At 27.0% G+C, this 22,967-nt stretch overlaps 1 protein-coding gene across 1 annotated transcript; it reads right to left on the bottom strand.

Annotated features, from left to right (window-relative positions):
• Positions 1-5,231: 5,231 nt before the first annotated feature.
• Positions 5,232-20,416, bottom strand: LOC107440371 (histone-lysine N-methyltransferase PRDM9-like). The gene is made up of 10 exons (XM_087162293.1): positions 20,145-20,416; positions 18,382-18,489; positions 15,137-15,217; positions 14,977-15,020; positions 14,172-14,316; positions 12,314-12,403; positions 9,811-9,887; positions 8,009-8,203; positions 7,565-7,817; positions 5,232-6,154 (listed from the first exon to the last, which is right to left on the bottom strand). The coding sequence occupies exons 1-10, from the start codon at positions 20,257-20,259 to the stop codon at positions 5,541-5,543; spliced, it is 1,722 nt and encodes a 573-aa protein (XP_087018419.1). The 5' UTR covers positions 20,260-20,416; the 3' UTR covers positions 5,232-5,540.
• Positions 20,417-22,967: the final 2,551 nt, after the last annotated feature.

A 22,967-nucleotide genomic window follows, 5' to 3' on the forward strand; every position in this document is an offset into this window, starting at 1 on the left:
AACAATACATGTCAACTAAAATTTAAGAGCTTATATTCAACATTAATCTTAATTTAAAAAAAACAATGTGAAGACCATGTATCCTTTTCAGTAAAAAATTATTTTTTGGTGGATTCAAACTTTGAATAATCGATTCTATATTTAAACTTGTGAAATAAAATGTTAAAATCCAGCAAAGGAAGTTTTACCGGGAAGTTAAGCAATTTATGAAACGTAACACTCTTTAATTAAATATTCTCTAGTAGATAGCTATACACTTTCCCCCTAGTTTTATAGAATTCTATATCAGAGAATACTAGACTTTGCCGAATATAATGAATTATCAGACTTCAAACATCGTTTTACTCATTCAGTAAATTTTCTGCAAATCACTATAATAATGAAAGGCTGTTGTGCTACGGATTGACTGAGTTTAATTTAGAGCAAGCTAATATAGGAAAAGGCAATCGAATAACTTTTCTGAAATTCCAAGATAATTTCTCAAATTACAGCGAATCTGTATTTGACTGCAGAAGAACTCAAGTTTCGCATAAATATCTATTTTAAATATATGTGAAATGGTAAATATTTATGCATGTATACAGACGTGTTTATTTTCCCAGTAACCATAATGCTTTGAAGTTACTTTTCGATTCTTCAGTCAATAATAAAAAGTATGTCTCACTGCAAATACTGAAAATCAAAGCCGGCTAATTGTTAATTAACCATTATTTACGGTAAGGTTTACAGACACTATCCTAAGCCATTAAAAAAAAATATTTTGAGATTTTCATTCCAGTTATTTTCCAAATTCTCACAACTAAAACTCTTTTACTAAAATTCTAATTTTGAGAATGCCAGATTAACCCTTCTGGATCATTAGATTAACGGTTTCCTTTTAACGTAGAAAAATTGTTAAATTTTCCTTTCTTCGGGGTCGGATTCTTACAACTTTTCAACGATGTAGCGATGTAGATGTAGTTATCAACGAAAAGTCTAGTTTTAAGGTTACTAAACAAAAATTTTTGCTAAATTTTAGGGTTTCAAAAAGTGACGCCAGATTGACGTTTTTTTAACGTTGAAAAATTGGTTCAATTTTTTCCATTGAATGGTTGAAAAACGATGAGTTATGACAAAATTCAATGAACGAATTGGTCGTAACCTTCAACGATAATCTAAAGCGACAGTAAAAAAATTAATATCTAAGGTGAATAGTTTTAAAATTTGATATAAAAATCTACATTTAAAAAATATCATTGTGATTCAATTGGCGGGGTTAGTGCGCAAAATGAGCAGAGGTAGAAACCCCCAATATCAACAAAAAAACTATCTAATATACAGTTCTAGCATTCTAATGATTGTTTATAATAAAAACTACAATTTTATACACAATGAAATAAATTTATATTTATGCAATTCTATTTATTCTTACAATTCAGTAATGGTATCGGTAATGGTTGATTAATTTCTTGAAGAGGTAATTATATTACTAAAAATATCAATAAAATTAGGTTATAAGTTCTGATAAAAGCTGATTCTTGATACTTAAAATACTATGATTATAAAGCTGGAAGTATAAAATTTTAAGAACCTTAATTTGCATAGAAACCACCTATTTAGTTTAGTGTTATGGAAAGCAAGATTAATAGCCTTGATAATCAATATAAACAGTCAATCAAAACAATTACGCAAATTTTTATCATAAAATATTAATAAAAATTGGTATTTGGTATGTTTTAAAGTTGATAAATATTCATAAAAATTATTTTCGATAACCAATGTAACCACATTTTATCATACATTTAAATTTTACACTGGTTGTTTAATTATAAAAAGAAATTCCAAAGCTTATTTCTTAAATTATTCATAGAATATTCGAAGAAGAATGCTCAATGTCAGGGCGAGAAAAATAAAAGCACTACCAACGCACTTTCAAGCCTTTTCGGAGTCAATTTGAGCTTTACCAAATGGATATGAATATTCATACAGGGATCTTTGCCAGCCATCTTAATTAGGTGTTTCCACTATTTCAATTCCTAAACACAGTCTTTGGTTAGAGTACACACTCTCTTCTATTCTAAATTAACTGTCAAATTAACCCAAACCTAAGAGCTCCGATGCCAAAATTTAACGCTTTACTTAGATATTCATGAGAGTCGTAATAAGGATTCATTTTAGAGAACTTCTTGTTTGTGTTCTTTAAAAAGGAAAGTAATTTCCGAAATTTAAATGCATTTATGTTATTCAATTGTTCTGAATAAAAAACTTAGGAAAAGTATGGTGCTAAAAGTGAAGTAAAATTTTTAAACAATATGCTAAGAAAAATATTGGACAATCTAATTGTTTTTTATTGTTATTCATCCCAGATTCCTCAAGAGTGAAGAGACAGATTCCAATATCTTTATTTTTATCTGTTAAAAATAATTTTTGACAACTATGGTGGCTACTTTCTGTTAAAGTTTCTGTAAAAATGTATAAATGATGGTAATTATTGAAAATCTTGTACATTCTAACTCCTTTATTGTAAACAATGAATCTTACCTTTCTGTCTCTCTATATTGCACAAGTAACATATGTACGAGAACTGTTTTACATCCCTATTAATTCTTTATTCAGCAAAGCAAACTTTGCGCAGATATAACACTTGTGAGGCAATTCGTTGCGTTCTCTTCCTGGAAGTTACACATATTGTTTGAAGTATCTTTTTTAAAGTTACTGAGGATTTTTAAATACGCGGTGCCCCAAATTTAAAAAAAAAGCGATCTTCATGAATAACTGTAGATCAAATGATTGGATTTTTAAGTACTATGATTCAATCTTAGTTATGCATATTAGTTAATATTCATATTATTTTATGCAGACGATATTTTAATTAACGAAATCAGGTACAAAAACATATTTTCTCCGAATAACATACCTTCTTTTCGACATATTCGGGTTCTTGGTCCTCAAAATATGGGAAGGGCCACAATCCAGAATACATATTCCGAATAGTTTTGTCAGGAGAAAGATTGTAAATTTTAACCCTTTGACCCTAATTTTTGTGTATTGCGTCCTATTTTGAGAAGTTTTTAAATAAATCGAAACATTTTTACTAACAATTACAAAATTCGCTTATCTAATGATAATTCAAACACAAAAAATAGTTAATTATTATTTATTATTTTTTATTATTTCCTTTAATAATAGTCGAAAAAATTTGATCAGTATAGTATAAAAGTGTGCAAATCATTTAAAAACATGTAGAATTATGTGGCAAAATGCAAAATTTGAAAGAAAGCGGTGGAACTGTTCTTGAGAAATCAAATTTTAAGCATAGGAATTATTACATTTTAATAAATCAGAAATTAATGTACAGATGCACTCGAATGTTGTTTGCTTCTATTAAAGCAAATAATTAATATTTTTTTCAATGGAAATATCTTTAGTTCACCTCGGAAAATCTTTGGCTTTGGAGATGTGGCAAAATCTGCAAAAAATATGTTATTATGGCCAATGAAATCTTGAAACGAAGATGAAATTGCACAGGATTGTTAATCAAAAATTAAAATCTAAAAAAATGCAGAATAAGAAATAAAAAAATTAATTTTGAGTGCAGTTCATTAAAACAGTTATCAGCTAAAAATTTACAAATAATGCGCTTTTCAATGGCATTTAAACTTTCGTAGGAAGAAAATTATCTTTAAAAATATCTTCTAATCTACATAAATGAAGATACAGATTTGTACTTTTAATAATAATCATTCGAAAATATATTTTTAAAAAAATATAAATTAATATTTTGTCTGCATTTTATGATTTAATTAGCAGCGCTTTTATCTTCTTATAAAGATTCTTTACGCAGTAAATGCCAATTTTTTGGGAAAATAAATCATACAACATTTTTTTCAAATTGTATTGGGGACAAAAATTAAATTTAGCTTTAACTGCAAGTTCATTACAACTGAAAGATCAAATCGTATCGTTATTATTTGAAATTTTGCACGCAATTGGTTAAATGCTATCAGTGACATTTGCCTTATCTTTATACACTATCCTAATAATGCACACACCATTTCCTTCTATACTGCTTATTTTTATTTCTTCCATATAAACTTAACCAGAAAGCTATTAAGATTTCAGAAGAAAAGAATTTAATAAAATACAAAACAAGATAAGTATTATTTTTATTTCATTCACTAGAGCGACATTACTTTAGCAAAATTGTTCATTTTCTATACCATGTAAACGTCAAATGTAGTTTTTATAATATTAATAAAACTATTAATAACTAAAACGTTTACTGTGAACTAGCATTTTCACCTTCCTTTAGGAGGGTAAATATTTTGCTTAAAATTAAAAAAATGTTTAAAATAATTTGGCAATACCTATGTTAATAAATAAAATTTTTGATTGAAATAACCATATAAGACATAGAGGACTTAAACTTCTTAATTGACTTTTTTCATCTTATGAATTTACTTGAAGTATAACTGTAAAATGGACAACTGCTGTAAAATGTTTTAAAACAAAATCTCGTTTCTATTAACCAAACTTATACTTTAGGAAATACTAAACATATTTTGTATCTAAAAATTCACCTGAAAGTCTCAAAAGACAGAGGCATAAATGATTTTATAAAAAAGAAAATACAAAAACCATGTCAGCTACACATACAATCCCTGGCCAAATTATTAGACATATTATAAGATTCTATGTAGAGTCTTAATAGCAAGGCGATACTATACAGCTTTATTGTTTTTACGCGACTGAAACCGGTTTGCATTTGTTTGCGTTCGTGTTTCAATTGGTTAAATTAGACGATATATAATGTAAGTTAGACTATTGGACAAATTAGACGATATATAATATAAATATAGAGTATTTATTATACCAAGTATTATATTAGTATATTATAATAATTAGATAAAATTATTAGACGCACTGTTGTTTTTCAATAATTGCATGTTTTTCACGAGTTTATATGCAATACTTTTATATTTAAACATACATGTAATGGGTTTTTATTCTTATTGGATTATATTTTTTATTTACTGGGATAGGATATTTTTTATATCTGTCCTATCTGTATTTATTTTTATTGTATTGCATTACTATGTTAACTAATTGATGCACGAATGTCAAGTGCAAACCTATTTCAGCTGCGTAAAAACAATAAAGCTGTATAGTATCACCTGATAATTAAGATTTTACATAGAATCTTATAATGCGTCTAATCCTTTTTGCCAGGGACTGTATACATTGATATAGATTTAAAAATTAAAATTAAGAATTATAATAAAAGTGGATGAGGAAAAAAGCCCAAACTTTATGTATATTTTTGTATGCAAATAAATAATATAAAGGAAAATAAAATCCCCGTCTCCAACTTTATTGCTCTTTTTTTTCAGAATTTCCGTCATCAGTGTATTTCAAACATAAAGAAAAATAGGCGTTTATTGTATAATTGTCCCTACTATACTTTCTTCATACAAATTTATATTCAAACTGTAAGTAGAAATCTATTTTATCTCTCATTCTTTATGACGGTATATTGATATTATGTGCAGTTCTTTATTTATTTACTTGTATTGAGGATGTTTGCGGTCTTTGTGTCGTTTAAGATCACACAGTTTAACAAAACCTCTTTCACACAGGTCACACTTATGGGGGAACTGTTTTGTGTGTTTCCGAATAACGTGCCTATTAAGATTAGAAGTGTCTGAAGCCCTGTATTGGCAGACGGAGCACTTGTAGGGTCTCTGCAAAGTGTGGATTCTTAAGTGTGTTTGAAGAGCTGAAGATCGGGTGAAATCTCTTCCGCAGGTGGAACATCGGTAAGGTCTGACGCCGCTGTGACTTCTCTCGTGACTCTTCAACAGTCTTTTTAGAGTGAAGTCTCTTCCACACACTCCACAAGAGAAGGGTCTCTCTCCACTGTGGATCCTCAGGTGCGTCTTGAGATTAAATTCCAGAGTGAATGTCTTGTGGCAGTGGGGACATCCGTGTCTCCTCTCACCCGTGTGAGTAGTGAGGTGATGTCGGAGATGTTGTGACCTGTTGGTGGAGTAGACGCAGTGGGGACATCGGTGCCTTCGATCATGTCCCTGATGGGAATGTTTCCTCCTGTGTCGCTCCATGGCATCCACGGATGTGAACAATGAATTGCAGACATCGCAAGCCACACCTTTTATACCTATAAAATGAAGTATGTTTAACTCGTATCTAACTGCAAGTTGTTGTAGAAATAAAAATAACATTGAATGTAGATACCACGCATGCAAATATACTCTTGGAAGCAATTTTTGATAAATATTTATACTTTTGGTTAACTAAAATCATCGAAAAATATCGCTTCTAATAATAAATAAAAAAATTTTGTATTTTTTATTTCTTTTCCCTTTCTTTTTCATTTATTGATTGCTCTTTGTAATTTATATATTCCTAAGAAAAGCACTTTTAATGAAAAATAAAAAAACTAAACTAATGATATTGTTAAATTGTATAATGTTTTTGTTAAAACCATATCTATAAAATATAGGACTGTTATTTTTAAAAAAATGACGATAATATGATTGTTGCAATTTTTTTTTTAAAATCGAAGGTATTAAAAATAAATATTTAAAATAAGTAGAGTGTCATTAGATACGACGCCTGATAAATAAACATCTAATTAACCTCTATTCAATGAAATAAGTGCAATATATAATAATTATAACTCAACTCATACGCAGCCACGAATTGAAATACAGGACAACGTGATATCTTTTGCTCAAATGATAAGATTTTAATCTTTCAACATGTAATCCTAATGATTCAAAAGTTATCTGAAATGCTCCAATTAATTTGTGCTTGTGAGATTTTAAGTTATAATGTCAGTCACGAAAATTGTCTTCTGTGAATAATAAATAATAAGGTAACTATTGGGTGACCTCAGATTTTTTACCACAATATGGGAGTGGATGCAATATAGAGAATATGGTTGTAATATTTTAGAAAAAAAGATGTCAAACGCAATTTTTTTCGAGACAGATTTCTTTCATTTTAGTTAATTTTACTTTTCGCATATACCTTTATTTTATTGGAACGATGCTTGAATCATAATTTATTTGCACACAAAAAAATAATTTTCTGAAATAACTTGTTTTTCTTAAGAAATTCCCACGCAAATTTTCTTAAAGATAATTTATAATTTCTTATGTATCTAATACAAAACAATTTAATGTATAATTTATATGAAAAATGTCTATTTATCAATCTTTTTATTCATCTTTTAACCAGCTGAAACTGCGTTCTTTGTGAGTTGTGAGATAAAAACAATAATACGATAACATCAAAACCTTGTTAAGTACAAAAAGTATTTACGAAATGTAAAACATAGATTAAACTGCACAATGGTATATGAATGAAACTTGAAATGGATAATATTTTAAAAACAATGACATTTTAACCTAAGATAGGAAACTTTATTGTATTGTCTAAAAACGGAGACACTTTTAAAATTTTATCTTATCAAATACTTTGCCCAATCGGATTCTCAAATTTGATAATTTGAGTAAAACTACTATTTTTAATCATCTTAACTTATACAGATTTACAGTCATACTTAATTGGTTGGTTTCAATGTCCCTTTTCAAGCTGATTCCTAGATCAGATGCATACTTTCCCCCATACCACACGAGTAGCTCTTGAAATGGCAACACTTCTCTGTAAGTCTTGTAATAGATTTGTTTTTTGTACTGGATTGCTACTAAATTTTGTTTCTCTTCCTTATCAGCACAATTCACGAATCTCAACCAGTTGGAAATATCCTTTTTGAAACCTTCAATATAATGATTCACTCTCTCTCCCTTCCATACCTAAACAAAATTAAGTTAACATTATCAATTGAACTTAAAGCTATTATTAACCTCTTAAGCATTAAATTTGAAATAAAATTAATAATTAACACTAGAACAAATATGCTAAAATATATATTTAAAAATAATATTATAATCAGAATTAAAAAAAAAATATCCAATTTGAAAAATATAAAAAATTAAGTAACTACCATCCAAGAATAACCAGATTTTTCAGCCTCTTGTCTTGTTCTAATAATCTTTCCCTTGTAAGGACCGAACACTGTTCCTATAGGCAATGGGATTTCTGTCCATATTCCGAGTCCTGCTTTTGGAATGCTCGATATTCCAATCGAGAGAAAACTTGGAATTGTCAGCTCAGCTCGATCTGAAGAGTTTTTGGGAACCTATAAGACCATAAATTTTCCAAAGTCACAAAAACTATCTTAGGTAAAGAAACAAATCTTGAATTATTGTTGATTTTTTTTCTATTTAAAAGATGATACTTTTAAAAGATTTTCGATTAAATTCTGATGAAATTATTAAACGTTTAACTGAGACTAATCTTTTTGTGCTTCAAAACTTTTTCATATCCAATAGTATCACCGCTTTTTGAGAATCAAACCGATTGCTGATACTACCCTTACAAAACTCAGGATATTTTTGGCCTAAGAAAATCGCAATTACCGTTATTTTTATCTCTAACTCGAGTTTCTTATGTTTAAACCTATAAAAATATCAAGAATTGTGTGCTAAAAATTTATACCATGAGAATAAAAATTATACTCTCTGAAACTAGAAATAACAAAATATTGCCAGGAACTTTAATTTATTACAGATTTTTTTTAACAAATACGAAATCTTCTCCAAACAAATAATAATTCATATCATCCCAGAGAAAACTTTTGAAATTACCTGCTAAAATACAAATAAAAATATATGCATAAGAATATGAACTAGAATTCAGTGAAATTCTAAATAAGTATTAAAAATTTTTTTGAATGAAGAGAAAAGATTTTGTAACAGTTATGAATGATCCCAAATCCGATGATTTTAAGTTATGTCATATAATATAAAGTTTGTTCTCAATTGATTAAAAATTATTTAAATTTCCATACATAACTGAAAAATCCAATTCTTTTAAATTATGTATCATTTATTAAAATTTATACTACTATTAGTAAATACAATATTATTTATAATATTTAAGTAAGTAACGTACAGTTCGCACACATTCAATCGTTTGCTTGAGATAATTTGATAATAATCAATTGGCGTTTGTAAATGTTTTTTTAATTACAGTACTTTAATGTTGAAAGCTTTAATTTGAAATTACTATTTTTCTTAGAAAATATGAAAAAAACATGTGCCTGTCTTGTTTGTCCTTCATTGGTGAACTTATAATTATGCTTATATTTTACTTGTTTATATGGTTATATAAGAAAAGTAATAATAATTCAACTCTGGGGAAAGTAATAATTCAAACAAACTTTAAAAAAGATATTTTACAATCTTAAGAAAGAAAGAATTCCTCCTAAAACTGTTTTTAGAATATAGTTTCCGTCGCCCCAAATGTAATTTTTTTAGAAAATATCATATAATAAATTTAAATCAGTTGTAGAAATTAAGAAAACATTTATTTATAACATTTGTAGTCTGGTAAAATTTTTAAAAGGCTGATACATAGAAAACCTGAAATTCAAGAACTATTTTTAAATTCAAATCTAGCGCTAGCAAATCTAAACGCTTGAATTTGTGTAGATATCGAATAAGGACTATGGTTTAGAGTATGTCACTTTGTGATATAATGATATATCACTTAGACAAAATTCTTCAATTTGTCAATCGCTGATAAAAAACAGTTTAAAGAAAACTGTGAATAGTTGATAGATTCATACTTTCTAATCAACCTAACTTTCACTTTTAATTAAAATATTACAGTGAAGTAAGTATAGGAAACTTACTTTTAACCTATAACTATCAAATCAACATTTATTAAGAATTTAATACTTACTCTTCGATCACATACCCAAAGCATAGGACCATGTTTTGGACAAGCGCCTTTGTAGTCACAGTCGCAAAAATCACAATCTGCATATAGAAGAAACAAATCCCCAATATTTAAAATGTAGTAAGTGAACTTGATGCTGATATTAATAAATATAAACTGAATTTTGTAGATTTCAAAAAATAATATTTTTGAAATTATTCTGTTACATAGTTTTTCGGTTAACTGAGTCAATAGAGATTTTTCGTGTGTAAATTATGCATTTTAAACTTTGTATTTTAAATTTGGTAATTTTGTAATATTTGTAATATAGTAACAGTTTAACGGAAATTCTGGTTTTCAAAATTAGAGCTCTTTTTAACATTTTAGTAAGAACTTCAAAACTGAAAAATAAAATTAATCGTATAAATTGTTTTTTTTCTCTGCCACTATAAAATTACCAAATTTTATCACATATTATAAAACCATATTTTATTGCTAGTTTTAGCAAAATCATTGCCGAATTGCTTCGATAAAAATTACCGAGCTTTTTAACGTTCCCATAGAAGCACGCTGAATTAAATCATATTCCGAGCATTCCATTTGACCATATTTCTTCTCAGAGTATTATTATTAGTATTGTTGTTATTTTATTTTATTTTAAGAAATTTAACTTTGTTTTTAATTTGAGAAATAATTTATTAAATAAATGAAATAAAATACTATATTCAAATAAAAGATAAATAATAACATAACAAAGATGAAAGCAATTTTCTTGTTGGAATTAGAAAATTTAAACTACTAGGAGGCTCCGCCCCCTGCTCGCTAACGCTCGCCAACCCCCGAGAATTGCTACGCAATCCTATGTAGTTCACGCCGTGAACCATGGCTCGCTGCGCTCGCTCGCCAATGAACACAATGTTCTAGCACAAAGACATAGTATATTATCATCGAAGACATAGTATTTTATCATCAAAGACATAGTATTGTACTTACGTAGAATTCTATCAATGTTCTTATTGGCTTTTAAAAAAGTATATTAGCTTTTAAAAAAATATATTATTTAGATTGTGCATGGTGAAAAAATCAAAACGTTGGCTAAATGAGAAACATATTAGCAAAATAAATTATCAAATATTGCAGTTACTCACCTAAATTCAACTAAATGTGTATAATAAATTAGGTAATGCTAGAAATTCTGAAAGTTTTAGAAAAAAAAATTATTATTTAAAAATATAAACTTTACCCTAACTTTTCCTTGTGAGATAATAACCCTCAAAAAGTCTTTCATTTTCAAGAACACAAAAATTTGTTTTATCGCCAAATGAAATATTTTTTGGGGATCAGCATTATTGATTTGCCAGAAGAATTTCTTTCTTTGGCCCAGAAGTAAGCATTACAATAACTACACTGTTCCGTCATTGAGCCAATATTATACTCTTCGACATCTACTGTTACATCTTGAACAGTTTTTATTGCACTTGATCTCTGCAATCTACGTCTTCCATAACATTTCTCAACACTTTCTTGGGCTCTTCGAACGCGTTTTTTTTCATTACGCTTAAAAGCCCTAGCAGCTTCACTAATATTCTGCATTTTAAAGCGTGAAAATTCAATGCATAAATAAACGCGAAATATAAGAAAATTCAACGCATTCAATACAAACACTTAGACGTTTTTTAGACGTTTAGGTAGCTCCCAGTAGAAAAATATCAATTCTACAGCGGCCTTTTAAAGCATTCTCACTTTAATTAATTAATTAATTCCTAATTGAGTTTAAATTAAATATTATCATGTTTTAGGGCATGAATCTGAATTGAACAACCTGATAATGTTCACTCTGGTTATTGTTTCCGTTTTTAAAAGCGCTATATGTTGAGCCACCTCTTCCAGATTTGCCATGTGACATTTTTAGCAGCAATCATTGGTTGATTTTCTAACGTTGCCATTCGGAGAGTTGTAATGAGGCTTTTTTTTGGTGCCGTGTAAGAGAAATATATATATAGATTTCTACTTAAGTTTGGTATTTCCTTATCAATATTTTCTGAAAAATTGAATATGAAACATATATAGTAAAACGCGGTAAATAAATAAAGAAAAAGGTTTTCATTAGTGTAAATAAATTTTAATTACAAAGCTTGATATCGCCGTATCAATCCGTTTAAATGCACGAAATATGCTTTTATCAAAATAATTACATTATTTTCATCACAATTTTTTAGTCTCAGTTCTGATAATTTCTTGGTTTTTAAAAACCGCCTTACAGTTTCAGAATAAATAGTATTTTAACTTTCTTTCAAAGTAAGATTTCACCTCTTAATATTTCAAATTTTAGATTGATTAAACTTTTGATGTTGAAAAAGGGTAAAACGAACGATTAAAATCAAAACAATTTAGTATAGTTTTAAATAGCTTTAAGAATAAAAGAAGCTTAAAAAAGTAAGGCAAATAAAACTCCAAAAGTATTATTCACGTATAATATATCATAATTTATCATGTTTTAAAAATAGCAGATAAGTGTTATATTTACAAAGGAACTCGTCATCGCTGGAGACATCTTCTTCTTTATAAGATTTTTGCTTGATGTTCCTTTTAGGATATCGACTTGGAATTTCAAGTTCTAATAAAGAATAAACTAAAGTCTTAATCATATATTTATTAGTATTTTTGTTGTTTTTAAATGATTAACATTGACAATATTTTGAAATAAAAGCTCACATTAAATTTAAAAAAGAGCCATTAAATTATATAAAATGTTTTATTTTTTCTAACTTCGACGAAAATTTATATTTTCTCAGTCAATCAAAAATGTCCATTATATGTTTAAAAATTGAAGTTATTTGTGACATTCTCTATTTATAATATTAACCTGAATTTTCGGAATAGCGTTCTATTCGGCCTCCTTTATGCTAATTTCAGTTTTGCGCTTTTAGGTCAAGAACTTACGTTGGTCAAATAATTTTGAACGCAATTATAAAATCAACTTACCATAGAGAATTCTATATATATACTAATTATTTATCATTATTTTAAATGGAGAATCTATTTTTTTACTATTTTATATCAAAATAATCGAAAAAAATTGAATTCAAAGTAATAAAAACTTTTATTTCAGTTTTTGAACATTATTTTCTAAAAGTTATGCACGATAAACATATTCTACACCGATCTATACAATATTTTTTGGTTATTTATCACTAGTATGCATTCAATGAGATACATACATTTTAGTTTAATTCTTGTTATAAGAATATTTTGACTATGTAAAAATGTATTTTTAGTGTAATTTTGAATACCTATTGACAGATATACCAAAAGTTGCCTATAAGTATTTACATATAAGTATATATAGCTATAAGTAGTATGAAATTACTGGAACACAAAATAATTGTATTGTTCTAGTTCACTTTTGGCATAATAATGTATCTATCATATATTAAATAATGTGTTCGTGACCTAATGGCCTTAAATTTTTAATTCTTTCAAAACAAACTTGAAAATGTATTTTTAAAAATAAAAAGATACAATTCTAATAATTTAACATTACATGACATATCATTAAAATTTTGGTAACAACAATCAACTATGCAAGCCTGCCTTTTCAAACGAGTGGGCTCTTAAAGAAATTCAAAACGAATGAAGAATTGCCGTAATCACCGTAACCTCTTGCACTTTAAAAATATTCCGGATAAAATTACGGCAAATAGTACCGGAACTCACGATGCCTGCACTTTTTACCTTAAATGCATATTTACTGAAATATATTACGAAACAAAACATCTGATATATGGAATTTTTTACAGAAATAATTACAGCAAATTCAAAGAAACCTTCAAATTTACTAATTATAACTGCTAACATTGCGGTACAATATTTTACGGTAAAAATGGATTTTAAGGTAAGAAATGAATTTTACGGATGATGTAGCAACTTTGTACCTTAATTTAATGCAGAAATTTTCACAGTGAACTTGTTTAGAGGTTTATTCCACGTCAAGATTTTGTATAATATGAATGAAGAAATGTTTGTTGCTAAATACTCTTATTTTCAAATAGAAAATGTAACGTGTCATTGATTACGACTTGGATTCGAAGGAGGAGAGGTGGATATAATAACAGAATTTTATCAACATTTAGTTCAGACTGCTATTTATCTTTACATACACCATTTTTTCATTTTTTATTGTAATATACTTAATGATATTATGCGAAGATCTAATACAAAGTCGAAATATTAAAAATAACATCCTATTTCCCAACAGCGTTCTATACAATGCAAAATACTTATAAAGGAATATTGATGTAAAATTATTACGGGTTTTTCATATATTCTAGCATTTCCTATAAAAAAAACACGCTTGAATTTTTAAATCAAGTGAATCAATTTACCTTTGTCTATTTCGTCTTCAATGACCTGGTCATCTTCAGGTAAAAAGGGTTCCAAATCTTTAAAATGACGCTGAGCTCTCTCCAACAAACTCTTCGCAAGCTTCTTTAAGCCAATTTCTCTTGGACGAATCTTTATTTCTTGTTCCTTTTGAAATGAAATGAATTTATTGGCAAATAATAAATATTCTTTAACATAAATTATCTTCTAAATGATTCATTATTACTAAATAAAGTAAATGCAGCAAATGTAGTTAAAATAAATTGTTCTCCTTTGGAACACAAAATACGTAGTAATACTTGAAAAACTTAACAAAACAATTATCGAACAAAAGATAAAAAAAGTAACTAATGTTTGAATAACTCTAGTTTTGTTTTGTTTCATGACTTTCAACACATGGTCAGTAGTAGATGCTTTACTAATATTAAGAAGATTTTTCTACGTCTATAGGGATAAAAAGAAAATTCCTCAATTGAAAACGCTGAAAATAATAGAATAACAAAATGAAATGTTTTAAATTCTGTTTAGAAAATTTTATAGTATTAAATGTACTTAAAAGCTGTAAGTGCTCGGTATTCCCATAAATTAACATGTATGGCCATGTACAATGCAGAAAAAAATGAACATTCTGAATAACCTTTGAGGGACTGACTTTAAATATGCTAAATAATTAGTGCTAAATAATAATTCTAAAATCAAAAATTATTTTACAAAATTTAAAAATATATTTGTAATAAAGTAACTGGCATTTTTATCAATTTTTACAGGAAATTTTGTTAAAATTTATTTTAGAATTTCTCAACTTACATTTTCATCCTGTTTTAATTTTTTACGACGATTCTTTATAATTTCTGAAAGAAAAAAAACATACTTTCAAGTAATTTTTGCATAATAGTTTTATCATGCTTTCATACTTACAATTACATTTTTTTATGAAACAATATAACGAAACAATTATAATTCTTACTCTTTTGACAAAGCTTTTCTTTTCTCTTTTGAGATTCAGATACAGCAAATAACTTGAAATTCGTTTTCTCGAAGTCTTTGACTATCAAAAAAGTAAAGAATTTGATCCATTAAAATATTCAACTTTGCTTTAGAGTAATAAGATTAAATAAGCAAACATATCTAATGTTAATTGCAGATTAATGCAAAAGAAAATGAAGAAAATTTGCGCAGATAAATTGTTTTAAAAACACATAAATTTTGCGGAATATTTTAACTTAGTACTACTATTTATTACTACTTATGAATACTACTTTTTAAACTCTTAATCACTTTGCCAATTATAGAGGATATAGGTGATTCGTCTGATCCTTTATGTTTTTATGTGACATGTCAGAGACTCTAAGAGATAAAACTTATTAAATGAATCACTCTCAGAATAAATAAAATGAAATCACTTTGCTCTGAAATCTGATTTTAATAATTTTGCTGTGCGAAAAATCCTGAACACTCTAATTTTCCTAGCAATTTTCCGTGAACTTAAAAAAAGTATAACATATTACTAATAATTTCTTTTTTAATCGTCTAGCCACTTATCTGATCCAAAAATTGGGAAATACTCACCATTCTGTACCTTTTCATTGCTAAAATACGAAGGAATATTGCAAAAAATATTTTACAATTTCGAATTTCTATATTACTGTCTTAAGTCATAATAAAATTAAACAAAATACGAGTTGTTGATGAATGAATATGAAATTTGAATTGCAAAAGAATATAAATATTTCAAATGTTAAATTGCTCCTAAAGCAAGAACAAATATGCACATTGTTATATTATAGCCCAATTTGATTACGATAATGAGTAAATTTAATAATTATTTAAAAAATCAAATCAAAATTTCAAAATATAAATTTTTATCTAAATACAGTACGATACTGCATACATTTGCAGTTTCAAAATTGTTTTAGTTATGCAAAACACGCAAAATAAATAATTCTTGAAAAGAATATAACAATAATTATAAAAATATATTGAATTCTTGACGGTAAAATTTCAAAATTAAAAAAAAGACAATAAAAGTTAGATGTATGTATGTATCTAATGTATGTATGTATCTAAGCGATGAATAAAGCAATGAATTAAAACACACTAAATAGACATAAAACAACACAAAAATGTTACTAAATAGACATAAAATAAACTAAATAGACAAGACAAAAATGTTACTAAATAGACATAAAATTAAATACTCAAAATATAATGAGATTTCATCTGATTACAGTCAAGTAATATACTACGCAGTCATAAATTTTGTTATACATATTAAAGCACACATACGTGTACCAGCATATTCTTGACTGTATTAATTTTAAATATTAAGTGAATACAAATTTAAAAGTTTCATTAAGACCACATAAGTAGGGGAGAGTGGGATCAATTGTAACAGCGTACGATTGTAACAGAGCGAAAATTTCGAGTGTCGGGTTCTAGATTTGGTTCCCAGGTGGCGCACAAGGTGTATTTAATAAATCTACATGCACACCCCTGCTGGCAGCCATTTTTATGTACTTTTGAAAGAGTTACATCATAAAAGATATTTTCACGCTACATAAGTTACTTTTTTGGAATTAGAATATTATATTGTAACAAAGTAATTTTGTTTAAACAAATAAAAATTATTAACCGAATATGTAAGTGGACACCTTAATTAGCATTTAAAAAAAAAGATTAGTTTTGTTAATTAACTAGCATTGTTTATTACAAATGAAGCTGAAATAGCGTCTTGGGGACGTTTGTAACAATAAGTAAAGGGACGATTGTATCAGCTGAAAATAAATAATCTTATGTTTACAAACCATTACTTAACTCTTTAAGAACCACCATTAGTTTCCTATATCATATATATTATGTTGCATGTGCATTATTTTATTTGTCACCTTTCTCAGCATAAATTAAAATTTTTAACCCCTTAAAGTTTAAAGTTTGACCCTTTAGGTCTCTGCTCATTATTATTTTTACTCCTAAAATATCATTACTATTTTGATCAATAAAAAAATACATCACAACTATGATAATGTGTATAATTAACTATGTTTTAGTTGAATTTATGAACTGTTACAATTGACCCCGTAAGTGGGGACAATTGTAGCAAGTGCACGATTGTCAAAAATTGTTAATAACTAATATAATAACATTTAAAATAAGGTATTTATTTTTTTTCCAGTAGAGGATAGTCTACTTTACTCGTCTGTCAATTAATACTAATAATATATTGGATTTTTTGTTAGTTAAAAATAGTTAAGTAAAAAATGTTACAATTGACCCCACTCTCCCCTACTGATTCAAAAGTAGAATGAAAATAAAAGTCGGAATTTTACCCAAATAAATTACATGTTCGACATCTGTTGTAATCTCCAGAACGTTTAAGGGTCCACGAATATTTAAGTGAGGATAGAAATATACTTTTTCTTATAGTGTCTTTTTAGAAGCTAAAAACCAAGATCCGCATATGTGGACCGAGTAATGAAGAAATTAACTAATATGTAAATTTAAAGTATTCCTTAAGTTTTAAAGGTCAGAAAATAGTACATTTTTGAAATTTAAAATTCAATAGCTGTTAAAAGTAAAAACTATCAATTTGGAATATTATTTCAATTGGGCATAATATAGCCTACGTCACAGGTTGTGTTGTTCCTACTAAATTTTACCCATGAACGGCATTTTCTGCGAGCCTAACTTCAAGCCACAAATAAACAAACGAAGTGTTCGATCGTTTAAATAGCTGCTCGCCAGATTTTATTGCATTATAAAGAAAAGTTATTGAAACTAAATACAACTAAATAAACAACAACTAAAACAAATAACAACAACTACTAATAACAATAACTAAATAAACAACAACTAACTTCCATTCGTTTAGCATTGCGTCATATGTTGTTACTACTAAATCGAAGTAGTTGTGTTTTTTTCATATTATACCCAATTATATACTTCTCTTATTTCAATAAAAAACATTTTAGATATTCAGCATACATGTACTCTTTTTTAGTCATGGTTGCTTTAAGTATGACAGTAAAATGACAACAAAGGAAGTTTTATGGATTATCTATATTCAGACTCATGTTTAGATCTAATTTTAATCTCCTTTTTTACCAAGATATCTAAAGTTCCTTTTTTTAAATAAACATAGCTTAAAAGTAATAAAACTGGCATTTAAAAGTATAAAATAATGGTTGCTTACTGGTAATTAGCTTAAAGCCTTACCATTTTGTTGACTTTTAGGAATACTTTGCTGATTTCTTGGAAATTTGTTTACTTTTGAAGGTGCTTTTTTCTCAGGCTCCAGAAATTTAGGAAGTTTCGAAGCAACCCCTAAAAGTAAGTTTATTCAGAATAACAAATTAATAGAACAGGAATCGCCCTAGTACGTTACAAGAATTGCCCTATCTTCATGCCCTATTACGTTAACAGCATTTTCTGCATGAAAACAATTATTTTCATCACAATATCATCACAAAATTTTAGTGCACTATAGTTTTATGTCTTTATGTACTAAAAATTTGGAACATAACAGCAATAAAAAACACATAGACACTTTTCAAAGTTTCATGCAATTCATATTACATTAAAAAGAATATAATATTTTATTAAATTAGTTTTTTTAAAAAACTTAAATGTGCAGCAAATATTGTATAACCTTTAGGAGTGAGGGTACGAGATAATTTGTTTAAAAAGAATTTTTTGCCCAGTAAGTATTAAAAATTTATTCAGAATTTGTTCCAATTTAACGAAAAAGTGAAAAACAGTTTTTTTGACATAAACTATTTGATGTAAAGCAAACTATTTAGTGAGTTTTTCCAGACATTTTCTTATTCTTCATTTCAGACTAGTGTTAAGTATCTTGAAAAGAAAATAATATTTGAAATAATTTTCTAATTCTAACAAATACAAATGAATTTAATTATAATTTAAAGTTTAAAAATGTATAACTCTTTAAAGTAACTAAATTCTTATAATAAAATTTCTCTGAATTATTATAATGATTAACCTACCACGATTTAAATGGACTGAACTACCGTTAATTCTTTTGATTCCACAAAAGATCACAATATTTTTCCTTATGATATAAACATAATTTGCTGATATCATTATTAAATTAATGATATATCCTTCTTAAACAATTACAAATTATTGCTACGTCCGTATAGAAAAATACTTTAGAAAGTAAAGTAGTAGAGTTTCAAAAAGTATTTAGTAATAAAATCATTTTTAAATAAAAGTGACGAAAATTATTTTGAAAAAAATTTATTTTCGAAATAAAAATGTCACCCATGAACTTGTGGAATTCTTTCATATATGTGATTCTTTCATAGAATTTTAAGTACTCGTTTAATATGTTATTTGAAAAAACAAGCAAAACTATTTAATCGTGACCCAAGGTCAAACCTACCCCTCTTCCTTTACGAAAAGAATAGTTTGAAAATCCATCAATGGAATTCATATCCTACTTTTTTGTTAAAACTTTTAAAGTTGCTCCTAATTTTTAGTTTATTACCGAAAACTTTTAAAGACATAAATGTTTAACATATACTGTATTTAATCTATATGACATATTCGTAATCATCCATAACATAGTAATAATGTATAACTGCTTGGTGTAATAAAGTATGTGATTTTATTTCTGTTAATCGCAGGCTTAAATTTTCTCCACAAATAACACACAAAAAAAAACAAAAGAAAAAGAAACTAATACATTTAATTTACATATGGAATAATAATACATTAATATAAATTATTATTGCAATTTTTGATAAAAAAAAATTTAGAATTCTTTTTCAGATTTACATTGAAAATCATAAGAAAGTAACTAATGAACTACATTAAACAATGTTTAAAAAATTACTGTAAATATTTATTGTTGCTGTATAAAATTTATTTAAGTATGAAAGACTATTATGACCACATTACTATCTTTGTAGAACATCCTATCTAAAATCTAAAAGAAGTTTCAAGAAACTAAAACATACCTAAAGATTTCAGAACTTCCCAGTTTCTAATTACATTTGAATAGCGCTTTCGTTCGTACGCACTTAGAGATTCCCAGTTACAATGCAATTTATTTATTTCACAAGTTCCATTCATTTTTCACAGGAATACAATACGCCAACTATCGACATTCAGAACAACTTTATACTATGAAATATCATTTGCTTTCTGACGAGATTAATTTCTGTATAGCAGACGATTAAACAGTGTTCAGAAAGATACATTTGAGTATTAATATTATATTTTAAAAATATTGATTGCAATTGAGTTAGGAAATTTTTACGAACTTTTATAAGTTTCATAAGCAATTTAATTCCTATAAATTGTAACGAATAGTTAAAATTTTGAAGTAGCATTTTTTGGAAATAAATAATTTGTAATATGTCTTTTTCTGTTTAATTAACTTTGGATAAAGGAAAAAAATCGTTTGAGCTTATTTATACTTAGAAATTTATCTTTTTAAGGCAGACGATAATCTTCCATCAAATCATATCAACATAAAAAAAGACGATAAAATCATGGTTGCCTAAGGAAAAGAAAGAGGGGCTGGTTCTTTCGACTCTTCGAGCAAACTATTATGAAAATTTTATATTTTTCTCGCTGTAAAGGTAAGTTCGACTCTTTCTTGAAATTAGCTTTCAAATTTTACACAATTATCACATTATTTCTGTTCAAAAAACTTTCTTGGCCATAATTCGTGATCGCAATGACCTATAGGGGGCGTTGTTGTATGAGACTAATACCTGCGATTTCTATATGAACAGTCATTCAGTTACTCTGGAGAAGTCTTTAATGTAGCGTGTAGCATTGTAACGTTCCTTCTGTATTGCGGCTTATCAAATTTAAAAAAGAAAAAATGTTTGATATCCTTTCTTATGCAACCGAAAACAAGACGGTATCTCTTTTTTTTAAAGAAGGAACATCCAAAACACACGTGAGAAATATTTGTAAATAAACAGAAAAAAATATGTTTCTTCTTATTAGAATTAAAACTTAATGCCTGAGAAATAGTTTCACTAAATTCAATGATATGACGTGAAAGGCCTATTTAAACTTTACATTCCATAGTTTTAAGAATCATATTACTTCAAACATTAAAATAAGCAAAAAATATACATAAGCTTCATAATTTTATATAATTTAATTTGTTAAAAAAAAGTTTTTTGACAACTATTTTTATCAAAAAATTTTAAGTTTTAATAAAAATCATTATTTAGAAATAAATAATGCTTACGGTACAAAACTAAAAGGAAAAAAACTAATTCTAAAATTTCCTTACATTAAAATAAACAAATTTCATGTTTTTTATTTTTTGATTTATAATCGGAAGTAGAAAACCATTCTATAGAAAACTATCATCAAATAAGAAAAAAATTATTTAAAAGTAAAATTTTTTATTAAAATTAACACTTACCTGCTTTATAAATCAGCAGAATTCCAAAATGATTTGCTCTTCGATTATTGTTACCATTTTTAGTGCTACGAAAATGCGTCTTTGGGATTTGCCAAAAATAGAACAAGATGCAATTTTATTTTTTCAGGAGCGAAATATTTTGCCCATTGTCCCCCGAAATCCGATAAACTACTTTGATTTTAAATAAAGTGTTTTATTATATGATTTGTCGCAAAAATTTTGGGTGTAGATTGGTGGCACTTAAAAACCGCCAAATCTGTAGTTGCGGTGGCGTTAATACGTAAGTACTGAATTTTTATTCCATACTTTTTTGAATCATATTACTTCAAACATTAGAATATACAAGAAGTATACATAAACACATAATGTTACACCATTTAATTTTTCAAAACAATTATTTTAACAATAATTTTTATCAATAAATTATAAACTGAAAAACGTAAAATAAAGAATTCTTAGGACAAAAAAAAAAAAAAAAAAAAAAAAAAAACGATTTTAAAAATTCCTCATATTGAAATAAAAAAATTCCATATTGTTTCTCATTTTATTCTTTTAGTTCTTAATCAGACGTAAAAAACCATTCTGTAGAGAACTATCATCAAATGAGAAAAAAATTATTTACAAGCAAATTTTTTATTGTAAAAATCATTACACTTACCTGATTTATAAATCCGGAGTATTGGGTATAATATGAAAAAAGCACAACTACTTCCACTTACTACTAGGAATAATATTTACCTTTTAGTTTAATTAGTAAACTGAGTTTTAAATATGCTTACTAAATTCATAAACTTCGGTAAAACAACAATATAAATTATTTCCAAAAGAACTAGACTAATACAATTCCAACCTGGCGAGTAGCGACTTATAACAAGACACTTCGTTTGATGCTTTTACTTGTTGCTAGAAATCAGGTTCGCAGAAAATGCTGTTTACTAGTTAAATTTAGTAGGAATAACACGATCTGTGACGTAGGCTATAGTATACCCAATTCCAAAATGATATGTTCTTTGTTTTAAAACTTTATTCTCAAATAATAGATACATAGTTTATCCCATCATTACTTTTAGATAACATACTACACAGCAAAATTTTATAATTGTAAGATCTTGATATGAATTTGAATATGCAGCTGAGAACAGAATAGCTGAATTGGGTATAATATGAAAAAAACACAACTACTTCGATTTAGTAGGAACAACATATGACGCAATGCTAAACGAATGGAATTTAGTTGTTGTTTATTTAGTTATTGTTATTAGTAGTTGTTGTTATTTGTTTTAGTTGTTGTTGTTTATTTAGTTGTATTTAGTTTCAATAACTTTTCTTTATAATGCAATAAAATCTGGCGAGCAGCTATTTAAACGATCGAACACTTCGTTTGTTTATT

The sequence above is a fragment of the Parasteatoda tepidariorum genome, chromosome 4 (genome assembly GCF_982258835.1).
Source record: "Parasteatoda tepidariorum strain Cologne lab strain chromosome 4, Ptep-v5.0, whole genome shotgun sequence".
NCBI classification, from domain to species: Eukaryota; Metazoa; Arthropoda; class Arachnida; order Araneae; family Theridiidae; genus Parasteatoda; species Parasteatoda tepidariorum.